The sequence below is a fragment of the Cucurbita moschata genome, unplaced genomic scaffold (assembly GCF_002738365.1).
Source record: "Cucurbita moschata cultivar Rifu unplaced genomic scaffold, Cmos_1.0 Cmo_Scf00013, whole genome shotgun sequence".
NCBI lineage: Eukaryota > Viridiplantae > Streptophyta > Magnoliopsida > Cucurbitales > Cucurbitaceae > Cucurbita > Cucurbita moschata.
In genome coordinates this window covers 3,698,553-3,721,241 of record NW_019268529.1, presented here as the reverse complement: position 1 = coordinate 3,721,241, position 22,689 = coordinate 3,698,553, and the positions used below count along the sequence as shown (strand labels likewise).

The window sequence follows — 22,689 nt, the reverse complement described above, 5'->3', positions numbered from 1 at the left end:
TTTATTAACCTCACATCTTGGAAAAATGAAAGCTTCATTAATTTCAACCTTACGATCCTTCTAATTTGAGCTTAAATTAATAACATCGCATAGAAATGATGAACTGTATCTCCGTGATTATGACAATCAATCTGGTACTGTTCTTAATTGTGTACTCAAACTACTTCATACAACTTTACTGTAACCGTTCAAGTCCATTGCTAGCAAATATTGTCCGCTTTGGCTCATTAGGTATCGCCGTCACGATTTTAAAACGCATCTATTGGGGGGAAAAGTTTCCACACCCTTATAAGAAATGCTCTTTCACCGCTCCAATCGATGTGGGATCTCACCATTTCCCTTGGGGCCCAACGTCTTTGTTGGCACACTACTCAATGTCTGGTTCTAATATCATTTGTAATAGCCTAAGCTCACTATTAGTAGATATTGTCTGTTTTGGCTCATTACGTATCGTCGTTGGCCTCACGATTTTAAAATGCATCTACTAGGAAGAGGTTTCCACACCCTTCTAAGGATGCTTCGTTCCCCTCTCCAACCAATGTGGGATCTCACATTTACGAACATTGACATTACTCTATGTAGTTCATTTTTAGCGTGGGCATGATCGACCCCAAACAAATACTTGAGGCATTTCATTAACAGCATCATTCATCAATGAACAAAATCATTCAGATCAACCAATTGTGGTACACAACAGTCCTCAAGCACGTTCAAAGCTTGTGCAGACTTAGCTAACTTTCAGCCCTATTTACTACCAAGGCTTAAATGAAAGGCTATTCTATTAATGAAAAGCCTCCAAAGTTGGAGGTTTGATGGATCTCAAGCCACTTTTCCTAATGGATTTTAATTTCAACGTGACACCTTATCAACACTTGTGGGAGTCCAGCTGTTAACTTCTTATTGTATTACAAGTATACAAGTGCGAGGGTGAAGATCTGAACATTTAATGAGTTTCATATCAATAACAAATTTTGTATGGATCAATTTTCCAACTCTATAATATTTAGATTTTTAGAAAAAAAAATTGATGGATGTGATACGTAGAGTTCAATGCTAAGCTTGAGGATTTGAGGATTTAGGTCTGGTAGAAGTTTATGAACACTGTTCGAATACACGAGAAGCTACTATATCGACAGGAACAACGAGATATCTTGCACCTAAGTATCTTTATTCGGGTATTCCTACTGAAAAGAAAGATGTTTACAGCTTTGGTGTGGTAGTGTTGAACGGGGAGAAGGCCTCTTGATTATAATTGGAATTGTGGTTATTGACTGGGTCTACCTCTGATCTTCATTTACGTTATAAACTTGTAGTTAAACCATAAGCCGATTTATGATATATTACAATCATGAGCCTGCTATTTCCAGTATAGCATGCATACAGACAATGCACTAGGACATTCAAGCATGGTAAAAAGTACGTAGACATGACATGTGGATATTGTACTTAACATACACTCATGCACTCAATGTCCCCATCGAGTAAAATTCTAATATTACCGTAATATGAAAGTAATTGTACTACCTTCACTTGCTGCTTGCACAGTAGTAATATTAAAAACAATGCATCATTTAATAGAAAAATACAATTAAGTTCACGAACAGTAAAAGAATTTCAAGTATCTATCTAGATATGCTTTCGACCATAAAGTCGAAAGTAGACCGTGAACATTTAAATAAATATTAACAATAATAGCAAATATATTATTAGAAACAATATATCAGGGAGGGTAGAACATAATTAAAAAGAAAATCACAATCACTGATTATTATTTGGCATCATCCAACCGCATCTCCATAACACATGGAATCAAGAACTTTAATGGAAAGTGCACCTAGATTTTAACTACTAATAGAGGCAAAAAGTTTTGGCATTCAAACGAGGAGGTCGGAATAAGAACAAAGTTTGAAGCAAGGCAGAAGGCAAAAGGGAACTTTAATGAATTGCACATCAACTGCTATGTTTGACAGATTGGTGTAGTAAATTTTGGAAACGAAGAAACGTGAACCAAAGGAAACCACCACCACCACCACCACCCCACATGAAAAAGGGAAGAAAATAATACAATTATGGTAATAACAGCACAACCGACCTACCTACAACTGCATAATTGGTTTGGTTTCATGTGATTTGACAGCTCAAAGAATTAAAAAGTAACACCAGAAGGTATTAACAGATACAACAAAGGTCAAATCCCACATGCTACCCTTTAGGCACTAAAAGTTTATCAATGATTCTTCAATAGGTATAGTGGGAGTTCAATTGGATGAATATTGCTAGAAATCAACCACTTTACCTGTGCATCTTTTTGGTGTTTATTTCTTGAAAATTCAAAGCCTATAATGAATAATCAAGCCCTATATTAAGCATAATAATGGTCAGAAATAACTCTGTAATTAATAAAAGACATAAAATAAGTGAATTAAGTTAGGGTGGTCATCAATCTAATATGAGTTCTCTTGACAACCAATGGTTCTCGGAAGCTGGCTGGGTACCATGGATATCAACAAAATATAACAAGTAAATTCTTCTAAAAAGGGATAAAAAGAACAAATAAAACTAGTGATGATTGGAGCACTAAATGCATTTTTAGAAGGTACTCAGACCTTGCAATCCTATCAAAAGGAAAATTAGATATCAACAAGTAACGTCAAGAAAGTCAAGGTGAGGATAGCTTAGTGGATATGTACATAAATTCGAATTCCACACACCATAATGCCGTCAAACAAAAAAGAATATGGTAAAAAAAAATTGGATTAAATTAAAAAATCTCTATCGTGGCTATTCATATCATATCTGCGTCAGTTCAAATTTGAATAACTCTTCTCCAAAGTCTAAACTGGCCTATTTTCCAAAAATCTGGTATCACGATGCGCCTCTTATACAATTCAGATGCCTAAGTGTGAGTGACAAGAGTGCGTATTATGTGGTACGTGTCTAGCGAAGAAAAGGAGAGGCAGACAAGATGAGTGATTTACTTCTTTTTCTTTAATTTGTTTGACGATGACTGAGAATATGCAGTGCCCTGCATATCAAAGAGAGGAATATATCAGTCTCAGTCAGCAGTGAGATGAAACGACTTTAAAATTCTAATCAAATTTAATTACAAGTCAATGAACTTACCTCAAGCCATTCGTCTAATGATGCATCTGAAGCCTTGGTTCCAACTTCAACCTTAGGAGCCCTCTTGGTTTTCTAACCAAATAAAAGAGCATTGTAAGATAGCTTCTTAATATGGGCGCGCGGGGTAAAGTCAAAAAGCTAAATAGAGAATGTTAAATGTTGAAGCAATAGAACAGTCAATAGCCATCAACTCATGATCATGAGGGTAAGAAATTCAGAATTCCAATCTAATTTCCAATAAATAAATAAAAAAATATAACAGTTCTACTAAAAAAATAGAAAAGAAAAGAAAAGGAAATACAAGAGTTTTCCTATTTATTTGATTTTAACGAGATCGTTTTCACCAATGAAAGGGAATAATTACAAAGTGAAGAGATGAGAAGTCCTCGCAACCTAAACCAACGAAATCACAAAAATCCATTCCAATCTGCAACAACTATTACCTTTTAAAAAAAGGACAGAAATTACAATTAGTCAAGGAGCTAAAACAAATTAAAACGCACAAGTACAAAAACCACGTCCAGTTTTGCTGTAGAGGAAAGAAACCAATGGTGTGAGACAATGGTCATCTGTTAGCCAATGATTCTTCTCAAAATCTATTATATAAACTTATTGCTAAATAGATGCAAATTTTTCCCAAGCAAAATAAATGCAATAATTTTAGTGAAAATATACCTGTTAAAAATCAACCTTGATAGGAAATTGAGAAGATTTGATTGACCAAAACAATACAGAAAAAAGATGATAAGAAATAGAACCTTGGGCGAGGGGAATTACCCAATCAATCTATAAATTTGTAAGCAGATTTTTTAAACACTCAGCTAGTTGAATCCTTTTTTACGGTTAAACATAATTCATCCACAGGCACGCTGCATATGAATCTTCAACACTGATATTCAGAGTTTGCTGCTCAAAAGTAGAAAAAAAATCCTAAAATTTAGATTCAGCAGATGTGTACCTTGGAAAGATTCTGTATTTGACCGTGAATCCATAAGCCAAGCAACACCATTAGTGCAATTCCAAGGGTAACGAGAAATACAGATTCAATGCTGAGAAAACCACTGGCTTCAGCAACTTCAATGGTACCATTGAAAAATGTACTCTGATATGGATGCTGATCCATCTCATAAATGATGGTTCCAACAAGATCAAAATTCCCAGGCTGCACAAAGAGAAGAAATGCCTTTTTAGCTATTTTTAGGGCATGCGTGCTTGAAGTTCAAAAACACACAGACCAAAGAAAAATAACTTTGAAAACAACACATCAAATTTCAATGTAGAAGACCATCACAGCAACACAAAGACCTGAAGATATTTGCTGACAGCAAAAAAGTATGGGAAAGTTGCTTGTGAGGATGCTGGTACTGATGCATTATTAAAAGGCTGCAACCAAAACAAGAACATAAATGTAAGAAAATAATAGAAGGTAATCAACTAAAATCAAAACGCTGTAGAAAGCAATATGTACATACAGGCACATAAGAAAGCTTAGAACAAATAAATAAGACCTTTCGTTTTTACTTTTTTTAGAATAAAGAACTCAAGTTATGTGCAAAAAAGGACTTCACGAAAAAACCAAAATTATAGTGTGAGATTAAGTATCCCTTTGTAAACGATTAACAACTATGTTAAGGAGACCAAACACACCTACAATAGAATTCGCAAAAATCATGAAGAGCTCATAATCACAAAATAAGAAATTAACAGAAATCCAAGAGGAAACAGAAAACTATATCTTCAAATTCCACACGTTCTCTACATCTCTATTACAAATTTTCTACTATTTCTGTGATTATCTACGTAGAAAGGACTACATAAAAGAATGCAACACAAGTTCAGCTACAAGAATCAATGCAGTATCTTAACCTGATTGTAGTGCCTCCTCTTTTCTTGGCCTTAACCTGTGCACTTCTTTTAGTTTATCTAGTGGCCATTTCTTGTATCGAGTATATGTGGCAGGTAATTACTGTTAATGTATGTTAATAAGGTCGAACAGCAATACTATCTCCTCCTAAGCTTGTGGCTCAAGAAAGGTGATTTATATTATGGATTCTAATAAGCTAAAGCAGGCACAAAGCTCCAAGAGATGAGAAAGGCCATGCTTCCAGAGTTTGGTTCATATCTCACAGCTTTAACTCAATCAAGAATTCACCCCCCTAATATACAACATAAGTGAAATGACTGCTATATCACGAATACTTAAGCCCAGTGAGTAAAAGTTCTGGAATTTTATTGGCACAAAATCATGCTTGCAGATAGCAGACCAGATAAAGGCTATTCAGTGAGTTGATGAAAAGCGCACATATACATTAACCATGCTTTCACATTACCTGTGCAGTAAGATTTTGAATTAGTACTCGGTGATCGAAAGTGTAATGAACACTGGCTTTAATTGCAATGACATTCAAGCTAGAATCCCCTGTTTTTCCATAAAAAATAAATGAAGTAAGAAACATATCAAACAACTAGCAGCAACTGGAAAAGGAAAAAAAATATATGGAAGAACAGCAGTAACTCCATCATGGAGAATACATGAAGGACATTTTAAACAATCCTTTCAAGAAAAAGTTCTTAAATTGCAGCTTGAGGTAAAAGGGCAACCTCAATGTTTTTTGTGCACCCAAGCCCTAGTAAGCCTCACAATTACAAATAAAAAGATTAAACACTGCAGAAATTGGAAAAACAGAAAGAAACTCAAACTGGAAATCTTGCATTGCTGAGGAGACAAGACAGCATGGATTAACTATCATTAAAACCACATAAGGCACCAAATGAACTATAAAAATGCCATCTATTGCTGATTATAAACAGAAATATTAACAATATAGCATAATTAGTTGATAATTAAGGGTCAATTACCATCATTTTTCACTCCTGCTAATAACTCGGCCTCTTCTCCTGCCACCACAACTGCAATTGGGGAACTTATAGATTGATTACACTATTTTACATCGTATCCAGAATAATATTTTTCTGTTCAACTTAAATGGAATACTCACTACGTGCGCTATTTTTGGGGAAAACACACACGGTATCAACCCCTGGAGCCGGGCTAAAGCTCCCGTCACCAAAATCTTGCTCATCCTCCCCAACAGTCCCCAAGTCAGTGATATCTTTAACGGCCTCTTCAGATTCCACACTCGCATCCGATTGACATCTAACAACTATAGGAAATGAAAAAACGAAATACATATAACCTAAGTAGAACAAAATTATACATAAAAGTTCAGCACATTGTGGAAGATGGATAACAACTTTCAACGAAAGAACTAAAACAGCTTTTAATCAGAACGAAAACGTTTGAATCTCGCGTGTCAAAGTCCCTAAACGAACCCAAAGATCGAGCTTAATTTATACGGTTAATATGTACACGCTAAAAACGCTGCCCAATCCTTTTTGTGCATCCGTTCAAAGGGGAAGTTTTCGAACTGAAATCAGCTAGAATGAGAGTCGAAAAGCACCAGAGAGACAATCGAACAGCATATAAATGTCGAAAAAAAGAAATCACCGCGAAAATTATAGCTGGAATTTAGAAAATCTAACGCGCACAAATCCAACAGAAAATCGTCTCTCGATATACATGAATCGAACCGGCTCTCGATAAAAATGGAAAATTGAAACAATAACCGCGCATGCAAAATCTAAATTGGATTAAATCTATAAAGATAACAGCTTAAACATATGCACAGCAGAAAGAAAAAAAAAATCTAGATACAGAATCAAGGAGGCAAAACCTTGGAGAAAAGGCGACGCAAGGAGAAGGAGTGCAAAAAAGAAAATCCTGTAGGCCTTCGACGCCATGATTGAGAGCTCCGGATACTACTGTGGGTAGGTGCGTTGCTTGAGAAAGAAAATCAGTGAACAACGCATGGATTATCTTAGGTTCTCGGGTCAAATCGCTTTGGCCATATCAGTAAATTCACTCCTAAATTATAAAATTTACCTTCAATTTTGCACCTCACTAAATAAATAAATAAATATATATATATATATATATACATCTTTTATATTTTACTCCAAATAAGTTATATTTAAAAATAAAAATTAAAGTCGTAACAGTTACTTTTTATATCGAAATCCGTTAAATAATATTCAAGTTGATCTATTTTTTATATTTTACTAAAAAAAATTATATTTAAAAATAAAAATTAAACTCATGGTATGTTGTACTTTTTATATCGAACAGTGAATTATATTCAAATTAATGTATTTTAAAATCTGTTCGACAAAACCTTCTCTAATAAATAAAAGAAAATAGTGTAGACTAATAAATAAAAAAATAGTGTAGACTAATAAATAAAAGAAAATAGTGTAGACTAATAAATAAAAGAAAATAGTGTAGACGTGAACAAAATAAAAATAAAAAATAGATACAATTTTAATTTGATTTTTTAAATATTAATAAAGGAAATATTACACAATAAATGGAATTCTCCTTCTAAATATTAGAATATTTAATTCGTAAATCTAAATTCTTTTACCAAATATATATATATTTTATAAACTATTTGTCTAAAAAATCTTGTATAAACATAGCAATGACTCGTATTGCGCGCCTCTCGTCCTTCCATAGAAATAACAATCTAACGCACTATAGATCTCCGATTCCAATCTGAGCAAAGCCATAGCTTTTATTTCAACTCTATAAATTATTTATCTAATTCAAAATTACACCTAATCAGAGATCTAATATAAATACAATTACTCGTATTATTGCCTTGCCTCTCGTCCTTCCATAGAAATAACAATTCGAACCGTCTAACACAGTAAAGGTCTCCAATTTGAATCCGAGCACAGTCATATCGTTTATTTCAACTCTATAAATTATTTATCTAATTTAAAATTACACCTAATAAAAAATGTAATATAAAGACAATTACTCGTATTGTTGCCCTGCCTCTCATTCTTCCATAAAAATAACATTTCAAACAATTTGAAGTTCAACGAGAGGCAAGTCGATCTAACGACAACCTAAGCTCATTCGACCCCAAACTAAACAGCTTTCTAAAGAGAACAATATGATATCTCAATGCTACAAGCCAAATGCTTAAATAACACAATACACATCCCATTCACAACAAGAAAAGAAAACGGATACCATGAAAAAAGGGCTTGATATCATCTGTCAGTTAATTTCAAATTCCTTATTTCAAACATACTCAAGCGTGCATAATATGGCAGAGGTAAGAAAAAAACTGAGGATTCAAGGCATAAACCATACTACCCGTGCTGTATGTCATAGAATCAATCCCCGTGGATGGTGTACCGCTCCCATTTCTTGGTTGGATCGTATATCTGCAACGAACAGGTAAATCGATCCCCGTGGATTAAAGTTTGTGGAATTACCAAACAAGGCGAGTCGTCACATGAACAAGGTTACAAGCAGAACAAGAGATAAGAAGCTTACCTCCCATCTTGAAGCAGGAAAGATATGCTTATTCTTCTCGTACCAGTGCCTCTCAACAACTTTCCCAGCATGAGACTGTCAGAAAATAAAACAAAAACAAATGATGAGTTTAGAAAATGATGTAATAGTATCATCAAGAACATAACTTGTGATCAAGAACATAACTTGTGAAGAGGTATCTTCCTAAACTAAGTTAACTGGAAGATCCTATATCGGTTGGAGAGGGGAACGAAGCATTCCTTATAAGGGTATGGAATTTTCCCTATCGGACTCATTTTAAAACTTCGAGAGAAAACCTAAAAAGGACAATATCTGCTAGCGATGAGCTTGAACTGTTACATTAGCGCTTCTTGCTAGACTTGCTAAGTAAACTGGGAGATCCCACGTCAGTTGAAGAGGGAACGAAGCATTCCTTATAAGGGTGTAGAAATCTCTCCCTAGCATACTCGTTTTAAAACCTTGAAGAGGTGCCTGTAAGGAAAAGCCCAAAGAGAACAATATCTGCTAGCGGTGGGCTTGAGCAATTACATTAACGCTTCTTGCAAGACTTACTAAGTTAACTGGGAGATCTCATATCAGTTAGAGAGGGGAACAAAGCATTCCTTATAAGCGCGTGGAAATCTCTCCCTAGCAGACTCGTTTTAAAACCTCGAAAGGACGCCCGTAAGAAAAAGCCCAAAGAGGACAATATCTGCTAGCGGTGGGCTTGAGCTGCTACATTAACGCTTCTTGCTAGACTTTTATCATTCCAACGTGCATTTGATTAAATTTTGCCAATGAGAGGGGAAATAACATACATGGAAACCGCATATTATCAAATGCTCATAAGATACCACTGAATTTGATAAGACATGTATAAAGCTACTCTCTGCTTCCACAAACTTCAATGAACTTACATTGTCGAGCAATCATAATAAGAATGCATACGTAAAATAAATTTAAAACATATACCTCATCCTTCTCGATTGTTGCATCAGCAGTTGTCCGAACATCCTCATGTACGTCAAAGTGGAAAAGCTGAGAATCAAAAGAATTGCAAGTACATGACAACAGGGTAGTCATAGTTCATTAAAAATAACAAAGTTGTTCTCAATAAGATCTATCAATAAACCTGAAATCTAAATCAGAGGCAGTACACAACAAATTCTGGAATGATTACTCTCATGGAAACTTCCAAAAAATGCATTAAGCGAACACGAACACGAACTACAATTTCCAAAAAATGCCTAAAGAAGCCTTACCGGGCCACTTTTGCCTCTAGCCTTGTTCACAATAAGCTCATAGAAGCTATGTTGCTGCACAATAGAACAAAAAACTCAGCACACTCACCGAGAAGCAAAGACCAAAAACAACATCATAATGATTTCGAGTTCTATTACGTGTGGTATTATAAGATCCTCCTTCACATAGAGCAAATTCTCTACCGAGGTAGTCCTTATCTCCCGAAACTCAGGAGCGAGTTGCTGCTGTACAGCCCGCAGAAACTCTCCAATTCTATCACCTTTTCGTGCCTAAAAGAAAACAAAAAACAAATACAAGGCTCAAATGAGCTCATGAAGCGATACGAAAACAGGATTATTTCTGGTTGATCATTAATAACCTGAATGACTCGTCTATGCCCAGTTCCATCCCAATAACTGTAAGTAATTTGAAGTGGCTCGCCTGCGACACAAGGGAAAGATTTAATTACTTCGTTCGGTACCATATCATCTAATATGCAACCATGAAATCTATACAGGGCTCAAATATAAAATTACTTCGAATTTGCTCCTGCTCCCGAAGCCACTGTTTCTTAAGCCTTTCACGCTCAGCTTGCTCCTCAGCTTCCCGCTCACTGTAATAGAATCCTCAATCCCCCTAAGCTAAAACATTAGTCCCAAAAATATATATAAGATGTAGGGAGAGTAAGAGAAAGAAGGATGCCACACCTATCAGGCAAAAAGCTAGTCTCCACTGTAGGATCTTTCCCAAGTTTATCACGCCCAAGCTTCCTTGGCTCCAAATTTTCTATGAAGCACAAGCACAAGTTTGGATTATTAAGTGGTCATGGCTAATAGGTTACAACATCTTGACACCGACACGAGAAGTCGATTTCCTTCAAACTATTACGTCAAACTGGTATGAGTTCTATACTACATAAGTCTCGTCGTACAAAAATGAAATATATTTCAGATAGAACAAGAAAAATGCTTACTATTATCATCGTCCTCATCGCTTCCATTCTCAAAATCATCAGAGAAAGACAAACGTGAATTCCCCCTTATTTTCCTTTTCCTCCGTTTTTGCAATTGGAGTTCCTCTTCCCTGAAGACAGGGAAATAAAAAACAATGAAGGGAACGTTAGAAATCACGATTCTCTAGAACAGTATGATATTGTCCACTTTGAGCATAAGATCTCATGGTTTTGCTTTTGGTTTCCCCAAAAGGCCAATGGAGATGTATTCCTTACTTATAAATCTATTAACAACGCCCTAATTAGAAGAAGACAATGAGAAAACTCACTCTCGTTGTAGCTTTTGAAGTTTCTCCTTCTCCTCCTCCTCAAATTTGTTTCGAATGTTCACTCTCTATGGTTAAATCAACAAAAACAAACGGCTTACAATTTACATATGCTTTTATCAACAGTAACAGGAAAAGTGTTCATATCATATTTTCTTTCTTTACCTTCTCAACATACTCTTCTCTCGTCACCAGACCAACAGTTTCCTTCTTGAATGCTGTTTCAAGAATCTGAAATACGTCCAAGAATTAAACAAAATTTCAACACAAGACCTAAATATCTGGTGGCAAAATCCACCGTCGAAATTCGTAAACGATGTAAGCCAGAGAAATTAAAATTTAATAAGAACCTCAGAGGTACTGGAGCCAAATTGAAGGAGACCAGGCTGGCCTTTGTCGGAGGCAGTCTTGGCCTTGAGCTCCTGGATTTTCCGGCGCTCGGCTTCCCTCTGCTTCTCGAGTCTTCGAATCCTGACGGCGTCTTGGGCAGTGCCGACGTATCCATCTCCCATGCCCGACATCTTCTTCCGATCTTTCTACAGTCGTCGCCGGCGCGCTCTGCGTCACGCGGTCCCGAGTTGCCGCCTTTCGGAATGGATCGAAGGTGGAGCAATAAAGCGTTAATCCGGAATTTTATTGAATTTCGAATCCGTTTGAGTTAAACCATCATTTTTAAATATTGTAATTAATTTAATTTTGTAGATAGAAATATCATAAAATTCGTCCAATATTTATGAAATTAAAAAATAAATAAATTATATATATTTTTAATTATAATTTAGTGTCTACCATTTTTAAATATTGTAATTAATCTCAATTTACTAAAATTATTAATAATTTAGGATGCTTTTATCAAACGATTTGTTTAAGATGAGAAATAATAAAATAACAAACTAAAAAAAATAAAACAAAATGGTTAACTATTTATTTTATTTTCAATTTTTTTAAATACAATACTTTTTTATTATTCCTTAATTATACGTGTATATATATATTTATTTATTTTCGAGCACGAGTTTTTGTCGGTAAAAAAGAAATCAAATGGATTCAAGAGGGCTTTTCGAGAACGTATCAATAAGCTAGACCCATGCGTCGAGTTGTTTCATGCCATATATAAACGCGAACACTTAAGAAATCTGTCGGACAGATAGATTCACATCTCTTACAACCAACACAGTCTTTCTGACTTTCTATTCCTCGAGAAGCGCTTTATTTTCATTCATTCATTGATTGAAGGTAGTTGTAGCTTGCTTCCAAGTCCATGTGTGGGTATTTTTAAAATAAAATATTTTATAATAAAAAATAATACTTTTACTAATTTAGTCTTTTATATTCTAAATCTATTATTACAATAAAAAAAAATTAAAGTAAAAACTTAAATAAGTTTTCGACCGAACATAAAAACAAAAATATATTTACGTTTCCATCTCTCATCATTAGTTTGAACTTTCCACTGGCCGACATCTTATCCACAGTGTTTTGCATCGAAGATGCATCTGAATTCTGAAAGAACTACAGACACGTCGTCAAACCGTTAGTCCCGACGGAACTTAGGACCGGTGGATGTCTCCGGCAGCCATGGATCAACGACGCGACGCTCCAATTCCGAATCCAGTCACACCCTCCATTGAGCTTTCAGGGCACCCAAATCGCTCCCAATCCAGTTCCAGGTCTGTTCTAGAATCCGCCATTTCAAATTCCTTTTGTTTTTCCGATGTATCGATCACTCCATTGAGCACGGCTAGGAACCACGACCTCCACATATGATATTGTCGGTTGGATGAAGAAGAAAAGTCCCACGTCGACTAGTTTAGGGAATAGTCTAGGGAATGATCTTGAGTTTATAAGTGAGGAATACTAACTTCATTGGTACGAGGCCTTGGGGAAGCCCAAAACAAAGCCATGAGAGCTTATGCTCAAAGTGGACAATATCATACCACGGTGGAGATCCGTGATTCCTAACATGGTATCATACCATTGTGGAAAGCCATTGTACTTTGTTCGAGGGGAGATGTTGGATGAAAAAAAAAAGTCCCACGTTGGCTAATTTAGGGAATGATGATGGGTTTATAAGTGGCTAATACGGGACTTCTCTCCCAACCATCCTCCCCTCGAACAAAGCACACCATAAGAGCCTCTTTTGAGGCGTATATAGCCGTCGAACAACCTCCCCTTAATCGAGACTTGATTCCTTCTCTAGAGCCCTCGAACAAATACACCATTTGTTCGACACTTGTGTCACCTTTAATAGAAGAATCGCGTGAGGTGATATAGATTTACTTTTATGTGCATACTAACAAGACTAGATGTGAGATTCCACGTCCGGAAAACGAAACATTTCTTATAAGAGTGTGGAAACCTCTCTCTATCAGACACATTTTAAAACTGTGAGGTTGACAATGATACGTAACGAGCCAAAGCGGACAATATATGCTAGTGGTGGGTTGGGCTGATACAATGGTATTAGAGCCATACACTGAGCAGTGTGCCAACCAGGATGCTGGGCCCCCAACGGGGTGGATTGTGAGATCTTACAACGGTTGAAGAGGAGAACGAAACATTTCTTATAAATGTTTGGAAACCTCTCCCTAAGAAACGCGTTTTAAAACCGTGAGGCTGACAATGATACGTAAGGGCCCAAAGTGGACATTACATGCTAGCGGTGGGCTTGGGCTGTTACAAATCGTATCAGAGCCAGACATCGAACATAGTGCCAGCGAGAATGTTGGGCCTCCATGCAGGGTGGATTATGAGATCCCTCATCGGTTAGAGAGGAGAACGAAACATTCCTTATAAGGGTGTGGAAACCTCTCCCTAACTGACATGTTTTAAAACCGTGAAGCTAACGACAATACGTAACGGACCAAAACGAACAATATCTGATAGCGATGAGCTTGGACTGTTACAAATGATATCAGAGCCAGACACCGAGCGGTGTGCCATCCAGGACACTGGGCCTCTAAGGGGGGCAGATTGTGAGATCCCACGTTGGTTGGAGAGGAGAACGAAACATTCCTTATAAGGGTGTGGAAACCTCTCCCTAACAGATGCATTTTAAAACTGTGAGGCTGACAACAATATGTAACTGTCCAAAGCGGACAATATCTGTTAGCGGTGGGCTTGGGCTGTTACAAATGGTATCAAAGCCAGACACGGAGCGATATGCCAGCAAGGATGCTGTCCTCCAAGAGGGGTGGATTGTGATATCCCACATCAGTTGGAGAGGAGAACAAAACATTCCTTATAAAGGTATGGAAACCTCTCTAGAACATACGTGTTTTAAAACTGTGAGGCTGACAGTAGTACGTAATAGGCCAAAACGGACAATATGTGCTAGCGACGATTATATTACTCCAAGAAGTTAATATTAGTTCATCATGCACTTTGGTTCACTTGCAGCTAGCCCAGGAAAAGAATGATCTAAGAGAAGAGAAGGCCTCACTCAAATCTGATATTGAGAATCTCAATTCTCAATATCAGCAAAGACTCATGGCTACTAACTCTATTGTCATGGCCCCTGCTCCCTTTCCATTTCCAATGCCAATGCCACCAGGGCCATTTCCTCTACATCCAACCTCGCAGCCTTACATGTTCTTCGGCAATCAAAATCCTGGAGTGATAGCAAACCCATGTTCCCCGTTCGTCCAATACATAGCTCCTAATTCCATGGCTGAGCAGCAGTCCTCCCGAAATGCACCGCCTTTCGTTCATCCAAGCAACCATGATTCGTCGTTCTCGAACGACACGAACAGGAACGAAAATAATCCATCAGAAGTAGAACTAGAGGAGAGTTCTTCAAGTGAATGTTCTTTATCTCGTAGTTTAGAGGCTAATTCGTTCAGTAGCACACTTAATGGACGAAAAACTACTTGATATATGTGGAAACACATAAAAGTTCAGATTCGCCCCAGATGGTATGATATTGTTCGCTTTGAGTATAAGCTCTCGTGGTTTTACTTTTAGTTTTCCTAAAAGGTCTCGTACCAATAGAGAAGTATTTTCTTACTTACTTACAAACTCATGATCAACCCCTTAATTAGCTGATGTCGTTGTTGATGTATGATAGATGATATTTGGTGTCAGAAGGAAATGACTCTGATATTATGTAGAGGTGAATGGATACATGCACGATATCACGAGGGATTATGTTCAAAATTTTGGAATCACGGGACGAGAGTTGTCGGTCTCGAGCTTGGTCGAGGGGGTGAGGCCATTAATGCTGCAGCTATCAAGAAGTTTGAAGGTCTTGAATGAAAGGTGGAAAGGCATTCAAATCAAGAGTGCCCAATACCAGATATATTTCAATTGGTTCACGGGACATAGAGAGTTGTGGAGCCCTCTATGTATGGCTTGAAATCTTCTTGGTCTTTATCTAGCAGCGTTGTGTAACGAAGATTTAGAGGAGCTGAGTTTTCGTGTTCGAGAAATGTTGAAATAATCGATATCTTATCCACTTAGTTATGCTATGAATTGATATTAGTGTCGGTTACGGTGACAAAATGAATGTTTTGAAGTAACGCTGTCAGTCAGTAATGTGGGTTGGCTTGAATTACTAAGGGCAGTGCGCTTTGGGATGTGGAGGAGATATTATCGTCCAACTCCGTAACCTAATGTGGCATCGAGTTCGGGCTGTAGGGAATTGTAGCATGGGAGGACGTCTAATCCTTTTGTTGCTGCAAGGCTGGCTAATTGTATGCAGAATGCTCAAAGACCCTTTATTTTGGAAGACACGTGAGTTTGAACGCTATGTTGAATGTGCCACTGATACTACACTACGTAGGTACATGTGCATGTGAGGCGTCGGGCGGTCCTAGAAACAGCGGCAAGGTTCAAATAATATTTGAAGCTAATTATAACTTCAAACTTTCAATTTAATTAATTACTCAAACTTTTAATTTTATTTACACTTTTTTAGAAAAAATAAAAACCATATTTAATTTTAAACAAAAAATTATTATTTGACGTACAGAAGTTTGTCTGTGGGTACCTGGAGAGTGACGACACGCGCTTCCCACATCCACTTTATTGACTCACACTCACCTAATCCCGATCAAGCGGCGGAGGAGAGCCGGAGCGTGCGCCAAATATAACTCCGAACGAAGCCTGATATTTACCAGAGCCTCGAAGGTATCCCTAGCTAAGCTCGGCCATGGCGGTGGTGTCTACTTCTCTTGCATCTCAACTCTCAGCTGTCCGATTGTCAGGTTCCAACTCCGACATTTCTCAGACTCTATTGCAAAACGTTCGCTCACAAATCCGCCTTGCATCCTCAAGGAAAGGCTCCCGTGGCGTTGTTACCATGGCCGGCTCCGGAAAGGTATTGAACCTTTTTTCATTAGTTTATTCGCGTTCGGCGCTTGAATCGTTTCGGCTCCCTGAAGAATTTCAGATTCGTGTAAGAGGACGAGAAGCTACGAGGAAACTTTTTGCTTATTTCTAATTTCTAATTATTATCATTCTTTGTTGTATTTGCAGTTCTTCGTTGGTGGAAACTGGAAATGCGTAAGTATCTTCATTATCGATAATCTTATTGCTAAAGATCTGTGGTGGATGGTTATATGTCAAGCAAAAAAATTCTTATGTACGGCATACGTGCATCCTATGATTTTTCTTCAAATCATTCTATTTTTCTGTTCTGTCCACAATCTCTCGAGCATCCGTATAAAACATAAGTCTTTTCACCATGTTTCTAGAACTTTGCTTTTCGGTAACAACTCGCGATGAGAATGTGGTTGATTTTCATTTATTTATCAACTATTAATTGGTTTAGTTGGATTTGTATGAACCTCTTGTTAGCTACTAAAGGCAAATATGTACAAATCATTTGAAATAGATAAAGCATTTAGATAAATAGACCACATTCTTTTGTCTGTATTGTTAGTTGGACACGACTCTCCACAATGGTATGATATTGTCCACTTTGAGCATAAGCTCTCATGGCTTTGTTTTGGGCTTCCCCAAAAGGCCTCATACCAATGGAGAGAGTATTCTTTGATTATAAACCCATGATCATTTCTTAAATTAGTCAACGTGGGACTTTCATCATCCAATATGTATAACTTCATTTTCATGGGCAAAATGCTTTAAGTTTGAAACTGGTTAGGCTCAAGCTATCCCTTCTTAGATCATACAAAGGTTCTTCTGCCACTTCTGAATTATAATGATTGAAATCTTCATAAACTTTCCTGTCTTCTAATACTTGATCATTAGGAACCCTTTGTTGTTTACGGTTTGTAAGTTTTTAAAATGTACTGGATCCATTATAGTACCCAAAATAAAGTCAGTTTTCTTCCTGCTACTAATTATTTCTGATTTGTGATCGACTTATATTGATTCTTTCCTCTTTATTCTAATTTCCAGAATGGTACAAAGGAATCTATATCCAAGCTTGTCGCAGACTTGAACAATGCAAAGTTGGAAGATGACGTTGGTAAGTTAAGTCTTATATTGGAGGATGCCTGTTATCACCGTTTCATTATATGTTCTTGTTATAAAAAATAAAAAGGTCAGGTTTGAGGTTGCAATTTTTCCCTCTCATATTCACTTGGCAATCAATTACGCAATTCCTAAAAAACAAAGGTGGCGTTTGATACCGGCCTGTTCCTAACTTTATTACATCCCCTCCTTTTTTAAGAACACTCATATCAAGACATCTATCAATTTGATAGTGGGTTAGCATTAGACTTTTGATATAATTAATATTGTATTAGAGTAGAAGGTTCTTTGCTCATCCTGTGTTTGAACTCCCAAAATGTAACGACCCGACTTCTCGCATACGTACCGGTCGGAAATGTCACTTAACACTAAAAGTTTATAGTTTAAAATACATGAATAGATGCTAAAAGACACTTTAGTGAAATCATGCTTGGGTACACCTTTCTAAAGAAATTTTGCAAGGCATCCAATTTAACCAAATAGTTCCTCGGTGAGCATACATATCTAACCGGATTTAGAAAATAAAACGGTTTGAGTTTTAATAGAAAGGTCTATTATCTAGAGATTTCGCAATAACAATTTAGACATGTGGGTCCTATTCCCACTTTCCAAAAAGAATTAAGCTTGGTTGGTTAGCATGTCGAACCTCCAACTTTAGTATTCCGGTTACTATATTTACATTTATAGGTGACTATTAGTGGTATGTTGCATCCAAAATCAAGATGGGAGTAAAATAACAAGCCCCACAAAACTAACTGTTTTCTCCTCCAAACGATGGTTATGGCGGCAATGGTGCAGTGTGATGGCAATATGAGCGACCATACATGGCAGGGCAGTTGGTAGCTGTCATGACGGGTGTGGGCGGCAAAGAGAAGGACAAAAATAGGAGAAGGGAGGCGATGGTGTGTATAAGGAAGGAGAAGAAGAGGAGACGGTGGCGAGGTTTTGATCTGCATACTACAGAGAGAGGAGGTGGCTAGGGTTTTGTTTTTTCGTTTTTTTTTTCCCCTTGGCTAGGCTTTTACATAAATTGTCATTTTCTCCCCTATTAATATTATGTTTCACTGGTTGGCTCTTCCTACAAAATTTCAAGCCCACAAGTGTTGATATAATTGAATTTACCATAACTCATCAACTTAAGTTTTTGGTTTGATTGGTGATTTAATATTTACATTAATTTATTAATACATCTGAATGGTTGATGAGGATGAATGACATTTTTTGTATTCTTTTTTTTTCCACATTTTTTATTATACTCTTCAAGTACATTCTTCTGAAAAAAGATATTTGGATGTGGGCGGAGGAATGCAGATGTTGTTGTAGCACCTCCCTTTGTTTATATTGATCAGGTGAAGAGCTCGTTGGCATCAAGGATTGAGATTTCTGCCCAAAATTCATGGGTGAGCAAGGGTGGTGCTTTTACCGGAGAAATCAGGTTAATCTTGCTTGCCCTTGATGAGACATTTTAATTTTTTAGTACCTATAAATTTTTATTTATCTTAATTCATCTATATTTGTTGATTATATTTTGAACGTAAAGTACTCTGAAAAAATATTTTTAGTCCATGCAAAACTCTTGATTTTACACCATTTGACGAGGGTGAAAATTTAGGTTGGAAAATTCAAGTAGTCTGCTTATTTATTGATCTGCAACTGAGATACTGATGATGTTTAACACCATAATGCTAGTGCTCTATTGATGATTTGAACTGCTTTTAGTTGTTGTGTGTTGTAAAAATTACTTCTTGAAATTTTAGAGTTGTGTTGGCTTAGAGAGAGTAAGTTCAAGCCATGATGACGATCTACCTATGATTAATACCTTATGGCTTACGAGTTATCTTGGCAACCATGGACCAAGCATTCCATGAGGACAGTCGAAGTGTGCAAGTTGGCTTCGATACTTACGGGTATATATACACACACATATAAAATAAGAGTTTGAGAAATTCAAGTCCCTAAGAGACTTTGATGTTTATAAGTTACCCTTGCTTAAGCCGATAATTTTATTTAATTTAAATTGTTAGCTTTCCTTTTTGAGCTTTTTTACCTTTTACGGGGAAGGCTTTCGAAGAGCAATTGTGCATGATTGAGCTACTTTCTGTTTAAGATCAGATGCCTGTTAAACTTGTCTTTTCCTTTGTAACTCAATACTGCGGATTTTTCAAAAAAAATGTCTCATGTGTGTTTTGAGTTTTCCGCTTACTAATATATGTTAGATCTTTGCATTATTTAAATTAATTTGTATGTGCTGCAGTGTTGAACAATTGAAAGATCTAGGCTGCAAGTGGGTTATCCTTGGGCACTCGGAACGTAGACATATCATTGGTGAAGATGACCAGGTGAATGTTATGAAATTGAGTGGTTCCCAAGACATCAGTGTTCAAGCTGATTCTCTCCAACGCTGACTGATGCTTTGGCAACTGTAGTTCATAGGAAAGAAGGCTGCCTATGCCTTGAGCGAGGGTCTTGGAGTAATGGCTTGCATTGGGGAATTACTAGAGGAAAGGGAAGCTGGGAAAACTTTCGATGTTTGCTTTCGGCAATTGAAAGCTTTTGCAGGCAAGTGTTACTAGCTCACTTATTCCTTCACATCGATGATCTATAGTCACAGATCTGAGAACAGAAAAGTGCTGGAGTTCTCTGTATAACTTTAGTATTTCCCATTCACTGCAGATGCTGTTCCGAGTTGGGATGGTATTGTTATTGCTTATGAGCCAGTATGGGCCATTGGGACTGGCAAAGTGGCTTCGCCCGAGCAAGCTCAGGAAGTGCATGCAGCAGTTCGTGATTGGCTTAAGAAGAATGTATCACCAGAAGTGGCATCTAAAACACGAATTATTTATGGAGGTAACTACCGCCTCCATTGCACTACTGTTAACTTATAGCTGCTGTAGAAATAAATTTACTTATCTGAATCTTGAGCGGCTCATATGTCTAAGTATCGGTATTATTGTCAGGATCGGTGAATGGAAGTAATTGTGCGGAGCTTGCCAAAAAAGAGGATATAGATGGATTTCTAGTTGGAGGTGCTTCGTTGAAGGTGCATTTCTAACATCTCCTATCAAATTATAAGAATGAAATTTAGAAGATGTCACTTGAAGTTCCCATCTCAACTTCTGTTCGATGTTGCGATCGCAGGGTCCCGAATTTGGAACAATCGTTAATTCTGTAACTGCCAAGAAAGTCGCTGCTTGAAATCTTTTAGGAGTTCCTGGTGTCAAGCACGAGAGGTAAGGGTGGCAATGTTTTGTATCCATAGCAACACCCCTTGGGGTTGTCAAGTTTTCAGCGTGTTCATGTTCTTGCTGTGAATGCTAGAAAATATTATCTTTTTGTTGTATTCCTGAGGTTACTTTGCTATAGAATAATTTGAATACCTTAATAAGAGTTCTTGAATCTATCTCGGTTATTTTGAACTTTCCTAACATCTCATAGAAAGCTGAGCCTGAGTGGTATTTTGGATAAGATAGAAAGAACAACCTTCTCAATCTTCTCAATCTTCTCAATCATGTAAATACATGATTAGAGCACAAGTCCATTGCTAGCGGATATTGTCCTCTTTGGGCTTTTCTTTTCGGGTTTTCTCAAGATTTTTAAAACGTGTATGCTAGCGGATATGGGATCTTACAATCCACCTCCTTTGGGTCCAGTGTCCTTGTTAGCACTCGTTTTCTTCTCCAATCGATGTGGGACCTCCTAATTCACCCTCCTTTTTGGCTCAGTGTCCTTGCTCGCATACTGCCTTGTGTCCACCCCCTTCAGGGCTTAGTTTCCTCCCTAGCACACTGCCCGATGTCTGGCTCCGATACCATTTGTAACAATCCAAGCTCAACACTAGTGGATATAGTCTTCTTTGGGTTTTCCCTTTCAAGCTTCTCCCTCAAGGTTTTTAAAACGTGTTTGCTAAGGGAGGTTTCTACACCCTTATAAAGAATGTTTCATTCTCCTCCACAATCGATGTGGGATCTCATATAAGACATGTTAGAACCTGAGCTCCGGAGAGGGAGATCAAAGGCTAGATTCCAATTTTTCGTTTCTTCACCTTCTAGATCTCAATTGCTTTCATTCTAACTCTGGGTGGTGTATTTAGATTTGTTAGAAACTCGAGAGATAGTTGAAAAAAGTTTGGCAAAGAGAATAAAACACAGGTCAGTTGAGATGAAAGGATCTTATTGCTTAATAAATGCAAATATCCCAAAACCAATAATACCTTTGGCCAAGGCAACACTCAAAGAACATATCCCAAAACCAACACAAGCCAATTCCATCTCCCTCTCTTTGTATTTCATGGCAGTGCAGAGCTTTCAAGTGAGAGAAAGGAAGAGGCTGAAGGAGAGAGACGAGAGAGAGAGAGATGGAGTGGGTACAACCAAAGAGGAGAGGGCCTCTCCAGGGATTGGCAGGACAAACCCTAGGGTCTGTTTCATCTCCACCACCACAATTGCTCACCATTTTTGGCATTGTCATTGCGTTGCTTTGGTTCTCTCAGCACACGGGCAATGAAGAATCTCAAATGTTTGGGACACCCGCCAGTTTCCAGCTGGTTCTTTTCTTGTTGCCCATCTTGCTGGTTTTCTTCATGTCTTCATATTCCATGGGTGGACTGATCAACTTCCGATTTCGGCAACTGCCATTCGGGTCGACTCGATGAGGAGGTCCCTGGCACCATGAACATGAACCTTCCCATTTTGGTTCCTGCTGCTCTCATTCTGGTTTTGCTTTATCTCCTAACCTACTTGCATTCGAATCTTACCAAGCTTGATTTATTATCGTATAAAGAATAAATAAAATGAATTTGGGTTTACCGTGTTTGATTATTGTATATGATTCTGAATGGAAGAATACAAAAAGACCAAAAGCATTTAAAATGAAACTGTTAATTTAGTCGAATTTTTTGATATTATTATTATTAAAAAAAAAAAGAAATCAAAAGCAATGTAGCAATTATATCACAGTCTACCTAAAATAAAACTATTATTTCAATCAAAATTTATGGTATTTCTGTTTCCAAAAGTGTAATAATGGGAAGAAAAGTTTGTATGAACCACTCAAATGTTCACACCATATCCATTATTTTAATGCCAACCGACTCCATCCACTAAGTGCCACTCACCTTTTTTTCTTTTTTCTCGTAATTATGTTTATGCAACCCTAAAAGGGCATTTTTAAAATTCTATATTAAAAAAAAAAAAAAAAAAAAAAAAAAAAAAAAAAAAAAAAAAAAA

General features: G+C 37.1%; 4 protein-coding genes across 5 annotated transcripts; 2 read left to right on the top strand and 2 right to left on the bottom strand.

Moving 5' to 3' along the window:
• Positions 1-2,650: 2,650 nt before the first annotated feature.
• LOC111451000 (translocon-associated protein subunit alpha-like) lies at positions 2,651-7,029 on the bottom strand. The gene is made up of 8 exons (XM_023091216.1): positions 6,858-7,029; positions 6,123-6,287; positions 5,983-6,033; positions 5,454-5,542; positions 4,429-4,506; positions 4,082-4,285; positions 3,124-3,195; positions 2,651-3,025 (listed from the first exon to the last, which is right to left on the bottom strand). Exons 1-8 carry the CDS (start codon positions 6,922-6,924, stop codon positions 2,975-2,977), a joined length of 777 nt encoding a protein of 258 aa, XP_022946984.1. The 5' UTR covers positions 6,925-7,029; the 3' UTR covers positions 2,651-2,974.
• Positions 7,030-8,170: 1,141 nt separating this feature from the next.
• LOC111451332 (protein XAP5 CIRCADIAN TIMEKEEPER-like) lies at positions 8,171-11,667 on the bottom strand. 2 transcript variants are annotated; one of them, XM_023091709.1, is made up of 12 exons: positions 11,380-11,667; positions 11,195-11,260; positions 11,033-11,097; positions 10,725-10,834; positions 10,459-10,537; positions 10,288-10,364; positions 10,131-10,192; positions 9,910-10,041; positions 9,772-9,825; positions 9,482-9,547; positions 8,531-8,605; positions 8,171-8,418 (listed from the first exon to the last, which is right to left on the bottom strand). In XM_023091709.1, exons 1-12 carry the CDS (start codon positions 11,548-11,550, stop codon positions 8,368-8,370), a joined length of 1,008 nt encoding a protein of 335 aa, XP_022947477.1. In that variant the 5' UTR covers positions 11,551-11,667; the 3' UTR covers positions 8,171-8,367. The 2 variants fall into 2 exon arrangements, with proteins under 2 accessions (XP_022947477.1, XP_022947478.1); XM_023091710.1 differs by having other exon boundaries at positions 10,731-10,834.
• Positions 11,668-13,277: 1,610 nt separating this feature from the next.
• On the top strand, positions 13,278-14,998 carry LOC111451335 (transcription factor bHLH121-like). Its single transcript, XM_023091712.1, has 2 exons — positions 13,278-13,294; positions 14,429-14,998. The coding sequence occupies exon 2, from the start codon at positions 14,519-14,521 to the stop codon at positions 14,900-14,902; it is 384 nt and encodes a 127-aa protein (XP_022947480.1). The 5' UTR covers positions 13,278-13,294; positions 14,429-14,518; the 3' UTR covers positions 14,903-14,998.
• Positions 14,999-16,023: 1,025 nt separating this feature from the next.
• LOC111451334 (triosephosphate isomerase, chloroplastic-like) lies at positions 16,024-20,873 on the top strand. The gene is made up of 9 exons (XM_023091711.1): positions 16,024-16,346; positions 16,505-16,531; positions 17,390-17,459; positions 18,776-18,899; positions 19,719-19,803; positions 19,891-20,023; positions 20,138-20,311; positions 20,422-20,504; positions 20,603-20,873. The coding sequence occupies exons 1-9, from the start codon at positions 16,179-16,181 to the stop codon at positions 20,657-20,659; spliced, it is 921 nt and encodes a 306-aa protein (XP_022947479.1). The 5' UTR covers positions 16,024-16,178; the 3' UTR covers positions 20,660-20,873.
• Positions 20,874-22,689: the final 1,816 nt, after the last annotated feature.

Coding starts and splice junctions, on each gene's coding strand:
- LOC111451000 (XM_023091216.1), bottom strand. CDS start 6,924: ATGGCGTCGAAGGCCTACAGGATTTTCTTTTTTGCACTCCTTCTCCTT. Junction 6,034..6,122: donor CCCCAAAAATAGCGCACGTA/GTGAGTATTCCA, acceptor CCCCAATTGCAG/TTGTGGTGGCAGGAGAAGAG. Junction 4,507..5,453: donor TTCAAAATCTTACTGCACAG/GTAATGTGAAAG, acceptor TTTTGGTTGCAG/CCTTTTAATAATGCATCAGT.
- LOC111451332 (XM_023091709.1), bottom strand. CDS start 11,550: ATGTCGGGCATGGGAGATGGATACGTCGGCACTGCCCAAGACGCCGTC. Junction 10,835..11,032: donor CTTCAAAAGCTACAACGAGA/GTGAGTTTTCTC, acceptor CCCTGTCTTCAG/GGAAGAGGAACTCCAATTGC. Junction 10,538..10,724: donor CGATGAGGACGATGATAATA/GTAAGCATTTTT, acceptor TGTGCTTCATAG/AAAATTTGGAGCCAAGGAAG.
- LOC111451335 (XM_023091712.1), top strand. CDS start 14,519: ATGGCTACTAACTCTATTGTCATGGCCCCTGCTCCCTTTCCATTTCCA.
- LOC111451334 (XM_023091711.1), top strand. CDS start 16,179: ATGGCGGTGGTGTCTACTTCTCTTGCATCTCAACTCTCAGCTGTCCGA. Junction 16,347..16,504: donor CCATGGCCGGCTCCGGAAAG/GTATTGAACCTT, acceptor TTGTATTTGCAG/TTCTTCGTTGGTGGAAACTG. Junction 20,505..20,602: donor TTGGAGGTGCTTCGTTGAAG/GTGCATTTCTAA, acceptor TTGCGATCGCAG/GGTCCCGAATTTGGAACAAT.